The sequence below is a fragment of the Pundamilia nyererei genome, unplaced genomic scaffold (genome assembly GCF_000239375.1).
Source record: "Pundamilia nyererei isolate P.nyererei 1_Seehausen unplaced genomic scaffold, PunNye1.0 scaffold00181, whole genome shotgun sequence".
Lineage (NCBI taxonomy): Eukaryota > Metazoa > Chordata > Actinopteri > Cichliformes > Cichlidae > Pundamilia > Pundamilia nyererei.
In genome coordinates, this window is record NW_005187582.1 from 106,066 (window position 1) to 120,202 (window position 14,137).

A 14,137-nucleotide genomic window follows, 5' to 3' on the forward strand; every position below is an offset into this window, starting at 1 on the left:
GAAGTGTACCTCTGGTGCAAATTACTGACCTCTGTCATCATTTTAAGTGGGGGAACTTGCACAATCGGTGGCTGACTAAATACTTTTTTGCCCCACTGTAGGTGGTTCAGCTAATGTTACTGGTGTTTCAACATTTTATACATGGATATAGATCATTAGAAACATGGATGTGATTTTTATAAAGACTTTATTGGAAGTTTTTGCTCCAGTACATATGGTGTTCCAACCAAACGTATTTTTGTGTAAAATACTACAGTGTAATTTACAGGCTGTTAATAAATGGTGACAGTAACAAAATTAAACAGATGTGTGAAGCTTCCCTCTGAGGACTCGGGGTCAGTCTTGCTCAGGTGAGGATGTCGTGGGCCTGCTGCTCCACCAGCACGGCCATGTCCTTCACCTCGTCGCACCAGGAGTCCAGACGCTCCTTCATCCCTTTGATCTGAAACAGCGACCAACAGGAGAGTCAGACCAACAGGTACAGTAATCATAACTACTGTCGACATAACGGGCATTTCAGGTCCCATTACTGGGTGAGCTGCTGTACACATTTGTTACATGCTTAGAGTGTTTGATGTTTCTATATTTAAAGAAGAATTAAAAAAGAGCCCAACAGATACTGATTTTTAACTGTCATACTGATATTTAGAGACTGAAAAATCAGGGCCGATATTTTTCTTTCAGACAAACATAACATTGATGTGCAGTTATTTTATCTGCTTCTTTATATTCTGCTTGGATCAGCTTGTCGGGGAAGTTGCAGATTGCCCTCTGGTGGCTAAGATTTGTAACATCGACACTCATGGTTGAAGGGTGTTTCTTGTCGGTCTTCTTTATTTTTGACCTTTTTAAACCTATCAGCTGTTATAAATGCTTCTACCCACATGAGTACCAAACAGATAACATCAGCCCACCAACGAAGCTGTAAACAGTGAAAGCTGGCATCACTGTGACCAACCTGCTGCAGGTCCAGGACTCTGGGCTGCACCCAGGTCATCTGCACCTTCTGGTCCACCTCGTCAATGTTCCCTTTGATCAGGCCCACAGACAGAGCCTTCATCACAAGCAGCTCAACCTACAAACAGACCGATACAACCATCAGCCTACACGAGGATCAGCTGTATGTGACCAGTATTAGGACAAACAACATTATCTCCAGTTATCAAAGGTGAGCAATAATTTCATTATCAGAGTTACACCCTGATTAAACACACGTTCTGACCGCACTGACCTCATTAACGGGGATTTTGGCACTCTGAGCGATTTCAGTGAAGGTCAGCTGTCTGTGATTCGCAGGACGAGTGAATGTCATCTGGAAGGGAACGAGAAGATGTTCAGTTTATTGTGGACAAACTGACGTCATTACACATCAGTGTTTACAACCTAACTGGCAATCTCACCTCCATGACGCAGAGCAGCTGAATCTTCTGCATCAGTTTACCTTCTTGTGACGCGAGGTCGGGCTGTGACCAACAGAGAAAACAGTGAGTTGACCCAAACATACACGTGAAGACTTTGCCAGATCATCTCTGGATTAAAGATTTTTCAACAAAATGCAGTTAAGACAGGGAGAAGAAACACAGGCAGAGGTCTTAAAAACAAGCACCCAGCACCTAAACCTGAAAAATTCAAACTTTATTTACAAAGGTCTTATTCATGTTCGCCTGAGGTTACCGTTACTTATTTGTGACTTTTAAACGGGGTTATTGATTATTTCCTGCACCTGCAGAAACTCCAGTTCATGTGTCAGAATAAATTCAGCTGTTATAGATGACAAGTCATCATTACACACATCTCAGGCATTAAAATGAGTCCCCACCTGTTGGCCCCAGGCAGACTTTAAGCTCTGAAATTTCTCCACATTGCCTGCATTGAAGGCATATAGTGTGTCAATGAGCCACTGCTTGTCTGTGTTCCTCAGCGACTCCAGCACAGGATGCATCAGCTGCACAGAGAAGCCACACGAGTAATCAGCACAGGCAGGTCGAGCTACACAACATGTGGCTAACAGAGTTCAAATCCCACCAGCTCTCCAAAGTTGTAAACTCCCTCTCCTAAGAGTCCAGCCAGGCCGAGCGTGAACGCCCTCTCCTGCCTCTCCGTCTCTGTGAACAACAATTACAAAATGAACTGAATACGAGTGATCTGCTGTGTTCTGACTGACACGCAGCTTAATTCATGCTGTTGTTTACCTGGAAAGCATCTGATGTCCACACAGCCCAGGTAGCGCAAGGCGTCCTTATAGTAGGCAGCGTGGTCTCCAACAAGGCGATAGTATTTACTGGAGAGGTCATAAAAGCGGCCGTGGACTGACGTCACTCCAGGCAAGTTATTCAACGTTTCCTCAATTTCTTCAATTTCTTTCTACAAGTGGAAAAAACAGGGAAGGCGATAAGTGGATGGATCACTGCTTTTAAACCCAACCTCGGGGGGTTTCTCCTCTCCACACACACTTTATTTACAGACGTGGATCAGGTTAACACCCCGTTTTACCACAGACTGTATAAAAAAGATGGAAGGTGATGTGAAAGTGCCCCACACCTGTGTTCTTCTTAATGGCCACGGAGGCAGCAACTCCTATGGCTGCAAAGTGAAGCTGGATTTTATACACATCCTACTTCTTTTTAACATTTTCATTTGTGTCCTGTTGTTTCTCTCACAGCCACAGTCAGAAAACAGCTGCACTTTTTGTCCATCAGTGACACCACCACCCAACATGTGTTCTGACTTCAGTGAATATCACAAAAAAGAAGGTTGTTGCAGCCCATATAGCTCTAACTTGAGCATTTACGCTAACTCAATTGGAATATATAACCTTATCTCAACTGACTGTCTTTGAAATACAGATTTCACTGATTCCCTCTTCTCCATGCGCTTGGGTGTAAGGCTGTGCATTCATCCTAATTTTGGAGTTTGTGAACGGTGACGTCTGTGAGGAAGGAGGTGGAGATGTCACATTTTTGTACAATGAGCGCAAAGATTGGAGGAAGGGAAAATGTCAGGTGTGCATGAGTGTGGCAGCAAGAAAACGATGACTTAACACCTACGAGTTATTTCAAGGATATCTACACCCAAGTGCCATTTGGACTGCACTTGTGGGTTTAACAGCTGCTGGTTTTTCTCATGCTAACAGGCAGAAACATCACGTGAACGTTCCAGGCAGTTGGAAACGCTCTGTCACATGCTATATCTGAGCTCAAGTCTGCCAACACCTCGCTCAGAGTTTTACCTTTGTGGCAGGAACGTCGTTGATCTCAAGTCTAAGATTGCCGATGGCGGTCTTGCAGAGAATCACTGCTTCCTCGCTGCTTTTCACCTGAACCAGGTGGAGACGCGCAGACGTTTGGTCAAAAGTGCACTTTACAGAATGTAACTTCAAAGCAACCTGTCATGCTGGTGTCTGGTCATCTTACCTTTTCCCTGGTCTTTTCAAGAAAAACGATGGCATCTTTTTGATCTAGACACAAACAGCGTTGGATTTTAATGCCAAAAAATGAATTAAAACAGAAAGAAAATATTCCCATTTCTCCGTACCTGACATCTGTCTGGCAACGAACAGTAAAATCTCCACCAGCGACAATGGATTGATTCTGATAAAGGAACAAAAATTATAAATTAACAGGTAAAAAACAGTAAATACTTGTATTTGCTCTGTTTAGGACAAGCGGATGAACAACTCACCTGTGTTCAAAGTCACTCATGAAATTGTCATAAAGCTGGAAGGAAAAAAAAGAAACGGAAAAGAGAGAATATTTAGTGGACAGTGTTATTCATTACCTTAGAAATGTAGCTATGACATTAGTGAATATTTGTACCAAGGGCCTCTTTGGTATGATATGTTTTAATATATACTAGTATGCAGTAAGTCTACATGTACGACAAACTGCTGCTGCATAAACTTAAATATTCAAGATAAACTAATTATGACAATGACAAGAGACCATGTAGGCGTCGGAATAATTTAGTGGCATCACTTGTCATTTTCAGCAGAACTGTACAGATACTTTGTTATGAAATGTATTTTCCATTTGCATGCTGGTCAAATCTATGCATGTATGTGCTTAAAGAAGGCCTGTTCTGCTTCTCCTTATTTTCTACACCCTGTATCAAAGGTGGATGCTCATATTAAGCACTAATAAACATGATAATGTTTCACAGTATGTGTAAGGAACCCCTGTCATTGCCCCTGTCAACGCAGTTCTGGCTGTAAGCACAGAAGCCCCACCCACCTGCTGCTCAAACCTTCTGCCTGCTGGGGCCAGCCAATAAGAAAAAGATTTGATTTAAGCCCCTGTCTATTTAAGCCAGAGTCCATGCAAATGAACTATGAGTCATGCAAAGCTAGAGTCCAATAATAAAAATAAGAAGCTGTGAATGACCAAACAGGTAAAGTATGTAAAGATGAGAACCCACTCATGTTCAACGCTGCAACGTTTTCAGGGTGAAGCAGTTCAAACTGACAGAGTTCAGCTTGTATTAGCAGTAATTCAGATGTGTTATAGCTAAAAATGATCTCTAAAAGTAAAACAAGTTTGAAGTGAAAGTACAAACAAGTACTGCAAATAATATATGTTTTGATGTGAACATGGGGCATTAAAAACAGTATATTCTCTAGTCTGCAGCACAGTTTTGAAAAGGAGGGCAGAGGAACAGACTGGCATTGGGTGGCCAGCGCGGGCCCTGCTACTGAACCACAGCAGTGCGTCTCAGTGGGACTATCCAGTGCTGTGAAGCTGCAGTGCAAACACATAATATATCACCACAGTCTGGTGCAGCTAAAACAACCTGGATTAGTGGAAAAAAACCCAAGATCTGGTCCAATAAGGCACCTGTGATGCCATCAGCTGGAACTCATATACTGTTGTATACCACACAGCCGAAAGGGGTTTTAGCTAACCCCTCCACCTCTCCAATAGTGTAAAAAAATACATAAACACCTGGCAAACTGCCGGGGGTGTGTGTGTGTGTGTGTGTGTGTCAAGTATCATTAAATTTTTGGTAATACTCTATTGAAATACTGATACATTTCTGACAAATAAGGCAACAGAATTACTTTGTTCTCAATATCTGACAATCATGCTTACTCTTGTATGTTGTGTAAAGCATTACAAAGAGTGGCTGAGATGCAGTTACCTGTATGATACCATCGCCTGTTTTGAAGCAGGGATCTCTGACAAAGACCATCAGCTTCAGAGTCAATTGATGCCACAATCTAAGGGCAGAACAAAGAAAACAGTTCAAATCAGTCACAACTGCCAGTTCCTTTTAATTCATGATATCAGCCAAAAAACTACATCAAAATATGAGAAGAGTGCAATGAAGAGCTGAGAGACTTTATTCACCAAAAATCCCATCTACACATGACACCCCCATAGAGTAGTACTCATTCTATGGACTAGACTAGACCAACAAGGCCAAACAGACTGAGCACTACCTGAATTTACACAGAATCTTTTGGAAACAAGCTTTATTGGTCACATACACAATCATACAGAGTACAACATGCAGTGAAATGTGTCGTGTCTGAGCTGAAGACATAGCTGTGCCTTTCCAGGGCTTGGCATTTGGCATGGGGGGCCTAGCCAAGACCCTTACTCCCTTATTAGGGAATCGAACTTGCGACTTCCGCTCCAAAGGTGTGGGGTCTTGATAGCCAGACAGGAACAGAAAGCAATTATCATTCCTGAGAACAGTCATCCAGTGGGAAGATATGTATATCTGTGCCAAATCAAAGGAAAAGCCAACGAGGGTCACCACGTGTTCGATACTGGTGTTTGAATGGTGATGGTTTAACACTACAGTCTATGCCACAGTGTCAGCGACCAGAGTTCTCATTATTTTAGTCTTGCCCCCCCCCCCCTTCTGCAGCACACTTTTCAGTGAGTCCCTCCCTGCTGCTGAAATCACGATGAACAACACAGAATTGAACTGCAGTGGCCCTTCCTTTTAAGGGAGCAGGAGATCCAAACTATGTCAGCAAAGCACCCCCATAACAGATCCACCAGATTCCCTTAAGGTTTCTTTTTAGTCTGTCTCCCACTTTATAATATTACATATCAGAACTTTCAGTTAGCCTGTGAACTTCAATTACAAACCATTATCCGTTTATAAGGGTTAAAAACTGAAAAATTGGCCACTGCATAGCTAAAAGGACCGTCTTTAATTATTTGCTTTGTTTGAACACTGTCAAAATACCAAATGCATATAGAGTCAACTGACACATAATAAGGAAAAACAAATCCTGATATCATGGAGGCGAGAAATTAGATGTTTGTTTCGCGATTATTGCTTGTCAAACTGATTAAAAGACTGTTTGAACAGTTACAGGTTGTTTTCTTGTTTTACGGTTAATTGACACTGTTAGCAAGGATGCACAGTAACAGCTACAAAAACCTGTGACAGCACAACAAATAGACTCCCGCTGCCCTAAATATTAGTGCTGGGCTCAAACCTAAAACTCAATTAGTGTTTAGAAAACAATATCATTTTGTTCCGAATTTAAAGCTTAAGCTTACTGCCAACGTGAGCTAAAGCTATGCTACAACAGCTAACCTCAGCTCCGTGCATGACTCAGCTTGCATTTCCAATGAATGGGCTAGCTAATGTAAGCTAGGCTAGCGCTAGCGGCTAGCTGCCACTTCTTACGACTTTTGTACCTTTTGTTGTACAAATCCTCCAGCGCGTGCCATTCCGACGCCAGCTCCGGCGTGGGGCTGTTACTCTGCTGCTGCTTGAGGTACCCAGTAACATCTTTCATGATAGCGACAAAATGTAGTTTATTCTATACTAATACGTGTTGTTGAATTTTTTTAGCTAATGTCAAGCAGCCTGTCGTGTTGTGGTAATGGGACTGCGCTGTTGCTGCCAGGCGCAAAGAATTATGGGAAATGAAGGAGGCGTTTTGGGTTTTTTTTTTATTGCTAGCTAAGATTTTCTGTAACTTAAGTTGTTTGGGTGCAGTCAGTCGCCTTATGTTTATTGCTATGGGATATATTTTTAATAAGCAAACGACGGATACATTATAAATTGCAAGTTTGTGCAAGTGAAGCTAAGTTGTAACGTCGTATATTACAGAACTGTCAAAAAGGAGGTCAAAGGACACAGTTCTGCAGGTCTGTAGGCAGTCATTCTATATAGCTATTTTCAAAGGAGCTAAAATCGGCTTCTGTAAAACGGTGACAGCAAGAGCCATGCAGTGAAAGTGTGCGTGAAGTTTATTTTGAATCCTACAGCTTTGTTATGGCTTCTTCTGTTAGCTGCTCTTTGTTATTGTTACCTGCCAGACTCTGTCGAAGTCTGCGGTCAAGAGCAAGCTGGACGCTCTCCGCTAAAGGTTAGTGCACAGAGAGAGCTCAAATGATGCAACACAAAATGCATGTATGACCTATTATATTTGACACAAGTATTTGATTTCTAGGCTTCGATCAAAGGAGCTCGTTTCCAAGTGAAGGTGCAACAGTTCTGTCCAGGTACCTGCATGGATACAAGAAACATGACAGCGGAGTCCAGGTGATGCAATATAGGCATCACCTGGCTGTCAACGCTGCATGTAGCGATATTTTAGTCAGTCTAATGAGCATTACAACTATAGGGATGCCGTGTGATGTCCTATTATGAGTTACTCTGATTCTCGTTCCTAATGTTGGATCAGTGGGAACATCAGTGCATCTTCTCCAGTCCCAGTGTTGAAGTGTCTCTGGGAATGATTCTGAACTCCGAGTTGCCCCTGGTATATCCATCGGAGGGTGTGTCAATGACAAATTAAAAGTGCTTTGTGATGACAGCGCCTCCTCTATGGAGAAACAACTTGCATACATTGCTCAGGTGTGATTTTCTTCCATACACTCTTCAAATGTCTGAAGGTTCCATCTGCCCTTTAGTTCTTTCCATAGATGTTCATTTGGTCAGGTGATTGGCTGGGCTTTTCAAAACACTTTATTTTCTTTCTCTGAAACTCCCAAACACATACTAAACAACGTAGTGTATGCTGTGCAGTGCAGCGAGGCATGCTCAGACCTCTACACTGGAGAGAGCAAACAGACACTTCATAAACGTTCACATTTTGGACAGAGAAGACAGGTAGTTTGAAAGAGGAGTGACAGAAGCCACCCTTGAACAGAGGGCGGGGCTTATGACAACTGCCACCTATAATCCAGTTTTGAGAGCCCTTCCCAGGCGCCTTAACAGTGTCACATCTTGTGTCAGTTCATCAGTAGGTCACATGATGGGGCAAGGTTTCCCCTGAAACGTCAGCTGATAATGCCCCACGCCCTTTCTTCGCACCTTGGCTCATGTGATGAGGCCCTTGATCAACACTGGGTCAACAGCTGTCTTAAGGGATAACTCCAACTAGGGCTTAAATACTTGGGACTCTCCACGATTTGCTCTTAGAACTGAAGAAGCTTCCCTGATGAGAGGTGAAACACCTTCAGGAAACTCAAAGAACTCCAGCTCCAAGCTGGCCCCAACAGTGCTCACTGGAACCTTCAGTAGTTTGGAAACTCTTCTGTACGCAGTGCCATCAGTATGCTTTGCAACAACAAAGCTGCAACAGTCTTGAGAGAGCTCCTTGGTTTTATCCCTCATCAGATGTTTATTGTGTGATACTTTGGTAATATGACACCAACTGGGACTGAAGCAGCTGGTATTATTTGCACTTTCTAGCTGACAGAGTTCAGCTGCTGTCATGACTTCATGTGTTTAGTACTTTTTCCATGTCTCATTATTTTTTCACATAACTTGATTTATGGACATCTATGCTTTGATTTCTTTGCATGTGTGGATGAGTTGTTACCAACATCCGACTTTCATGTCAATAGCACTGTGACAGGAGTGACGGACCTGACCACACGTTTCACTTTCCAGCACACTTCTGTATTAGATTGCTGCTTTCCAATCCCCGGCTGCAGCTTTTCAGCTGCCAGCCACACATACACAAGAACAGCCTCATGACCCAGTTCATACTTTCTAAGCAGGCGTGTCGGTCTCCCTGCAGCTGCGCCACAAACAAACAAGCACCTTTAGAAATATGTTTACTTAGAAAATTGGTGACATGTTCAATACTTACTAAACCCGCTGTATGTGAAGCACAAAGTGTTTTGAGTGCTCAAATTGAGTAGAAGGGTGCTATGTAAATGGCCTGTATTTGTATAGCGCTTTACTTAGTCCCTATGGACCCCAAAGCGCTTTACACATCCAGTCATCCACCCATTCACACACTGGTGATGGCAAGCTATATTGTAGCCACAGCCACCCTGGGGCGCACTGACAGAGGCGAGGCTGTCGGACACTGGCGCCACCGGGCCCTCTGACCACCACCAGTAGGTAACGGGTGAAGTGTCTTGCCCAATGACACAATGACCGAAACTGTCGGAGCCGGGGCTCAAACCAGCAACCTTTCAATTACAAGACCAGCCGTTTACTTTTCCCAGACATGCACGATCTCTCTGCTGGACTCAGACCCGAGGGTTTTTCTCCCACGGTGGAAGTTCGTCCGCTAAGCAGCAGACCCTGGAGGATATCGCAAAGAGCATCCGGGAGCAGCAGTTCAAGAGGGTCGTGGTGATGGCTGGAGCGGGGATCAGCACTCCCAGTGGCATCCCAGATTTCAGGTAATATGGCTAGCTGTGGTTTCCTGCCCTGGCGTCTACCCATATCAGTAAAGACAAGGTGCATTCTGGTCTCGATCAACAGTTTCATTTGGATTCACTTGCAGGTCTCCAGGCAGTGGTCTCTATGACAACCTGCAGCAGTATGACCTGCCTTACGCCGAGGCCATATTTGAGATTAGCTTTTTCCACCATAACCCAAATCCCTTCTTCGCCCTGGCCAAAGAGCTGTATCCAGGAAACTACCGCCCCAACCTGACACACTACTTTGTATATCTGCTTCACAAGAAGGGTCAGCTGCTCCGGATGTACACACAGAACATTGATGGCCTGGAAAGACGTACGAAGTTTAGTTGTTTGACGTAACCGTGCATCACAGAGACTGTGACAGTGAACTTGATGTGCTTGTTTTCTGTGTTTATGCCTCTTTCTAGTAGCAGGGATTCCTCCTGAGATGCTGGTGGAGGCCCACGGCACGTTTGCCACTGCCACCTGCACCGCTTGCTTGAGGAAATATGAGGGCGAGGACCTCAGAGTGAGTCAGAACGCACTATTGCATAAAAACGATTCAGAATTTTTTTTTTCAAATTTGGGATGTGATGAACAGTGCTACTCATACTGGTGACACACAGCTTCTGGCTGTAAATTTCATTTTGCTTTCATAGCTATATTAGTCGTTCCAACTTTGAAACTAGTACACTGACACTAGATAATGGAATTCTAAAATGCCAGAAAACCTCCAAAAACAACCCAACATTCATCCCTCAAAGTGTTTTTAGGAAAACTCAGGACAGTAGAGTCGTGAGATCTTTAGAGGTGAATGGAATTTTTTCCCAGTAATCAGTGATGCCTTCAGAGATGTGAAAGTTACATGTGCCATGTGAATTAATATAAATCAGGGTGAAAGTTTCCTCCGTGCTAAGGGCTCTACGTGCCTCACTGTATCAGGGGTCGCAGACTAGCTTGAGTTTTATTCTGTTTTGTTTTTTATCAGGTGTTGGTGTTGTGAAAAATGTCCTTGTTGTTTGTTTTGATTTGATTGATTTTTTGCTAAACAAGCAAGGAAGAAAGCAGCGCTTCTTAAGTTGGCAGGATAATAAACCAATGACCAGACTGAGATGTTGAGCAGCTGTTCAGCACATGATTAGGATGCGTGTAGTGTTTGTTCCGTTCTGATGTTCAGAGTCTGCGTTGCTGTAAGACCCAAACTTCACGTCAACTGTGTGGATTTATGCTTTCTTCTGTTCCTCTGTAACAAGGATTTTGTTTGTTTGCGCTGCAAGTTTCAGATGAGTCGAATGCATTTGTGTTTTTCCTGTCAAGTAAAAAAAACAGGCATCTGCTGTCTACAAGAAATATGTTTTTCCCTCAAACTTGTACAGGTGAACTTTTGAGTTCTCATAATTCATTCAAACAATTTGCAAATAAGCAATTATTTCTTTCTTTTTTTAATGGATTTTTCAGGTTGTATTTTCATTGAAATCTGGTGTATTTATGTCATACTCTGATTAGTTTAAAACATTTAGTTGGAAAAAAAAATCACTTGTAGACAGTAATTTGACATTTTGTGTTTTGTTAGCCCGACGTGATGAGTGGGACGGTCCCCAAGTGTCCCACCTGTAAGGGCGTGGTAAAGCCTGACATCGTGTTTTTTGGTGAGGAGCTTCCACGACACTTCTTCAAGTATATCACAGACTTCCCACTGGCAGACCTGCTGATCATCATGGGCACATCACTGGAGGTGAGCTTCAAACTCAGGCAGGAAACACACTACCTTCACACAGTGAGGCCTGTAAGTGTTTGGATTTTAAATCAAACAATCGAAACGTGATTGTTCAGACTTGCATTCAAGGGTTTAAACAAAAGCGCTGTGTTATGAACAGAAGACCTGTTTAGGAGTCACAGCCATTTTCAGAGGCTCAAAAGTAACTGGACAAATTAAAATCAGTTTAAATATAAGAATTGTTACAACACTTGGGTGAAAGTCATTAACTAACTTGGATATAACAGCAAAATAACAAAAAATGCTTCTTTGTTCAAATACTTGATGCTATTTAAAAAAGAAGATGTGAGGAAGTAAAGCTTGGCGGGTGAAAAGCAATGTGGCTCATCTTCTCTTTGAAATGTTTGGTTGGTAACTTTGTGGTATGATAAAGTAACCACAGTATAACCACTGCATGTCCATGGCACCATGTGTTACAGCTGCAACATGTACATGGAGTGTCACTGCATCATCTACATTCTTGTTTGAGGGTTCATAAAGGGCTGCAGTTACAGTAACTCTTTGCTCTTTAGGTGGAGCCTTTTGCCAGTCTTGCTGGAGCCGTTCGCAGTTCTGTGCCCCGTCTTCTCATCAACAGGGACTTGGTGGGGCCGTTCACCTGGAGCCGCCGGCCTAATGACGTCGCGCAGCTGGGTGATGTGGTGAGCGGTGTGCAAGCTCTGGTTGATGCTCTTGGCTGGACTCGGGAACTTGATGCTCTGATGGCGGCCAGCACTGAGAAAGTGAGTGCGTCATTAGCTTTTAGTTCAGAAATTCACATCAAAAATCGTCACGTTCCGGCTGCATTGGGCCTTTTGGATAGTTTTCTGGCTTCGTCCCAGTCCAACGACATGCAGTTAGCCTTGTCAGGTTCATTTGTGATTCTAAATTACCCACAGGTGTAAATGTGAGTGTGAATGGTTGTCTCTGTGTTAAGCATGTGACAGACTCGCAGCTTATTGACGGTATACCCTTCTTGTCACCACGCTGGGCGGGCGGGCGATGTTTGTGAATGCAGTATCTCGAGAACAAAGTGACGTAGGAGTCTCAGATTGATACCATGGTGTCCCTGAAGGTTCTCAGTCATCCAGGTCATCATCGTCTAAGGAGCTTAGAAAGAAAAGCGTCTGGGACTCTCCACCACCTCTCTGCTGAGAGGTGAAACGTCTTCAAGCAACTTAAAGGAGTCCAGACGCGTTTCTTTCCAAGCTCCTTAGATTGATACCATGGGTGTATCTACTAAAAATTGTTGACCAGTTTGAATCTTAGTGACCTTAACTTAAAGGTCAAGGTCAGAGGTATGTGATAACTCAAGAAGGAAGTCAGCTAGGATTTGAAATTCACACCAAAGGTGCATCCACTAGGAGGCCTCGGGGGACCACTGCCAGTGTTTTTATGCTATGAGTTATGGTAAACGTTGTTATTTGGTACCTTTCTCTAACCGCTTGCTACTGCACTCGCCCAGTCTCACATTCAGACAGCGCCTTTATCTATTTGTCATTGACATGTGACGCAGTGACTGCATTGGGACAACTCAGGGTTCAGTTTCTCGCCCACTGATACCATCAGGGAAACCATCTGATTGGTAGATGACCTGCTCTGCCACGTGAGCAATAATAAAACATTATTTAACCAGAATATCTACTAAAGCGGACCAGATGTGGCCATTTATTACAAATGATTTGTTATTAAACTCTAGCAGAGGAGCTTTGAATGAGTCGCATTTTTAAAAAGTCTTAATTTATCTCATATCGGGCCTTTTCATCCTTTCTTATGACATCTTTACCTTGATTGGCCGCCCTTGTTTCAAGTATTCACAGGTTTTACTTGGACAACTTGGACTACTGAAGTCTTGACCTTATTTAATAGATAAAGAATATACCTGTTAAAATAAATGAATAAATAAACTAAATAAAAGGAACACTTCAGAAACTCATCAAATCAAAAAGATGGCACTGGATCTCCGCTTGGACTGGATAACATATCAGGAAGCAGAGGATGAAAGGACGCCACGCTGCTTAATGGATGGAAATAAAAAAGATCAATTATCAAATTTAACAACCTACAGAGGTAGTTTGATCATTTTAAAGACATTCTGAAAGTAAAATATGATGCGGCAGGCTAGTACGCTTTGACAATATTTCTTTGCAGCAACTCAAAATGGTACTCTGTGGTTTGCCACATGTTTGTATGCAAGCCTGACAACATTGGTACATGTTCACATTGAGATGGGTCAGGATCTGGATCAGCTCATCGCTGAGCTCCTGGACAGTCTGAGGAGAAACCTGTCAGATTGGGATGGACTGAAACATCATGTCCCAGAGGTTCTACTGGGTTTAGGTCAGGCGAGCGTGGGGGACAGTCAGCATCAGTTCCTCCATCCAGATCTGCCTGCATACTCTCATACCACAAGAGGCTGGAGGAATCCAGGACCAACTACCAGCGTAGGGCCTGACTGTGGGTCCAAGGATTTCATCCCAATACCTAATGGCAGTCATGGTGCTGTCGCCTATCCTGTAGAGGTCCGTGCGTCCCTCCAGCCCAGCAGCCATGCTGGATGATGATAACGTTCTCCACAGCTTCTTCAGACCTTTTCATGTCTGTCACATGTGCTCAGGGTTAATCTGCTCTCATTTGTGAAGACCACAGGGTGCCATTGGTAGAGCTGTTTTGATATTCAATGGATGAATCACACGCCATGGTGCTGGGCAGTGAGGACATGGTCCACTAGAAGATGTTGGGCCCTCTGGCCACCCTCATGAAGTCT

The 14,137-nt window shown here is 43.4% G+C and overlaps 2 protein-coding genes across 7 annotated transcripts in view; one reads left to right on the plus strand and one right to left on the minus strand.

Annotated features, from left to right (window-relative positions):
• Positions 1-170: 170 nt before the first annotated feature.
• On the minus strand, positions 171-6,878 carry psmd13 (proteasome 26S subunit, non-ATPase 13). Of its 2 annotated transcripts, none has more exons than XM_005746658.2 (13): positions 6,657-6,878; positions 5,134-5,212; positions 3,682-3,716; positions 3,535-3,590; positions 3,414-3,457; positions 3,230-3,316; positions 2,193-2,364; positions 2,026-2,105; positions 1,820-1,945; positions 1,401-1,463; positions 1,232-1,312; positions 959-1,075; positions 171-442 (listed from the first exon to the last, which is right to left on the minus strand). In XM_005746658.2, the coding sequence occupies exons 1-13, from the start codon at positions 6,755-6,757 to the stop codon at positions 347-349; spliced, it is 1,137 nt and encodes a 378-aa protein (XP_005746715.1). In that variant the 5' UTR covers positions 6,758-6,878; the 3' UTR covers positions 171-346. The 2 variants fall into 2 exon arrangements, with proteins under 2 accessions (XP_005746715.1, XP_005746716.1); XM_005746659.2 differs by lacking the exon at positions 6,657-6,878 and adding an exon at positions 6,553-6,622.
• Positions 6,879-6,901: 23 nt separating this feature from the next.
• sirt3 (sirtuin 3) overlaps positions 6,902-14,137 on the plus strand; it is a 10,517-nt gene continuing 3,281 nt past the window's right edge. Inside the window, exons 1-8 of one of the 5 annotated variants that reach the window (XM_005746664.2) lie at positions 7,081-7,112; positions 7,284-7,333; positions 7,418-7,469; positions 9,432-9,611; positions 9,716-9,948; positions 10,043-10,143; positions 11,188-11,349; positions 11,904-12,113. In XM_005746664.2, the coding sequence (XP_005746721.1) occupies positions 9,565-9,611; positions 9,716-9,948; positions 10,043-10,143; positions 11,188-11,349; positions 11,904-12,113 (753 nt within the window). In that variant the 5' untranslated portion in view covers positions 7,081-7,112; positions 7,284-7,333; positions 7,418-7,469; positions 9,432-9,564. The other 4 variants (XM_005746660.1, XM_005746663.2, XM_005746662.2 and 1 more) reach the window with 4 other exon arrangements.

Bases quoted from the DNA above. Each gene is read 5' to 3' on its own strand.
- psmd13 (XM_005746658.2), bottom strand. From the start codon at position 6,757: ATGAAAGATGTTACTGGGTACCTCAAGCAGCAGCAGAGTAACAGCCCC. The intron at 2,106-2,192 runs GTAAACAACAGC...TGTTGTTCACAG, and splicing joins GGACATCAGATGCTTTCCAG to AGACGGAGAGGCAGGAGAGG. The intron at 1,076-1,231 runs GTCAGTGCGGTC...GTCTGTTTGTAG, and splicing joins CCAAAATCCCCGTTAATGAG to GTTGAGCTGCTTGTGATGAA.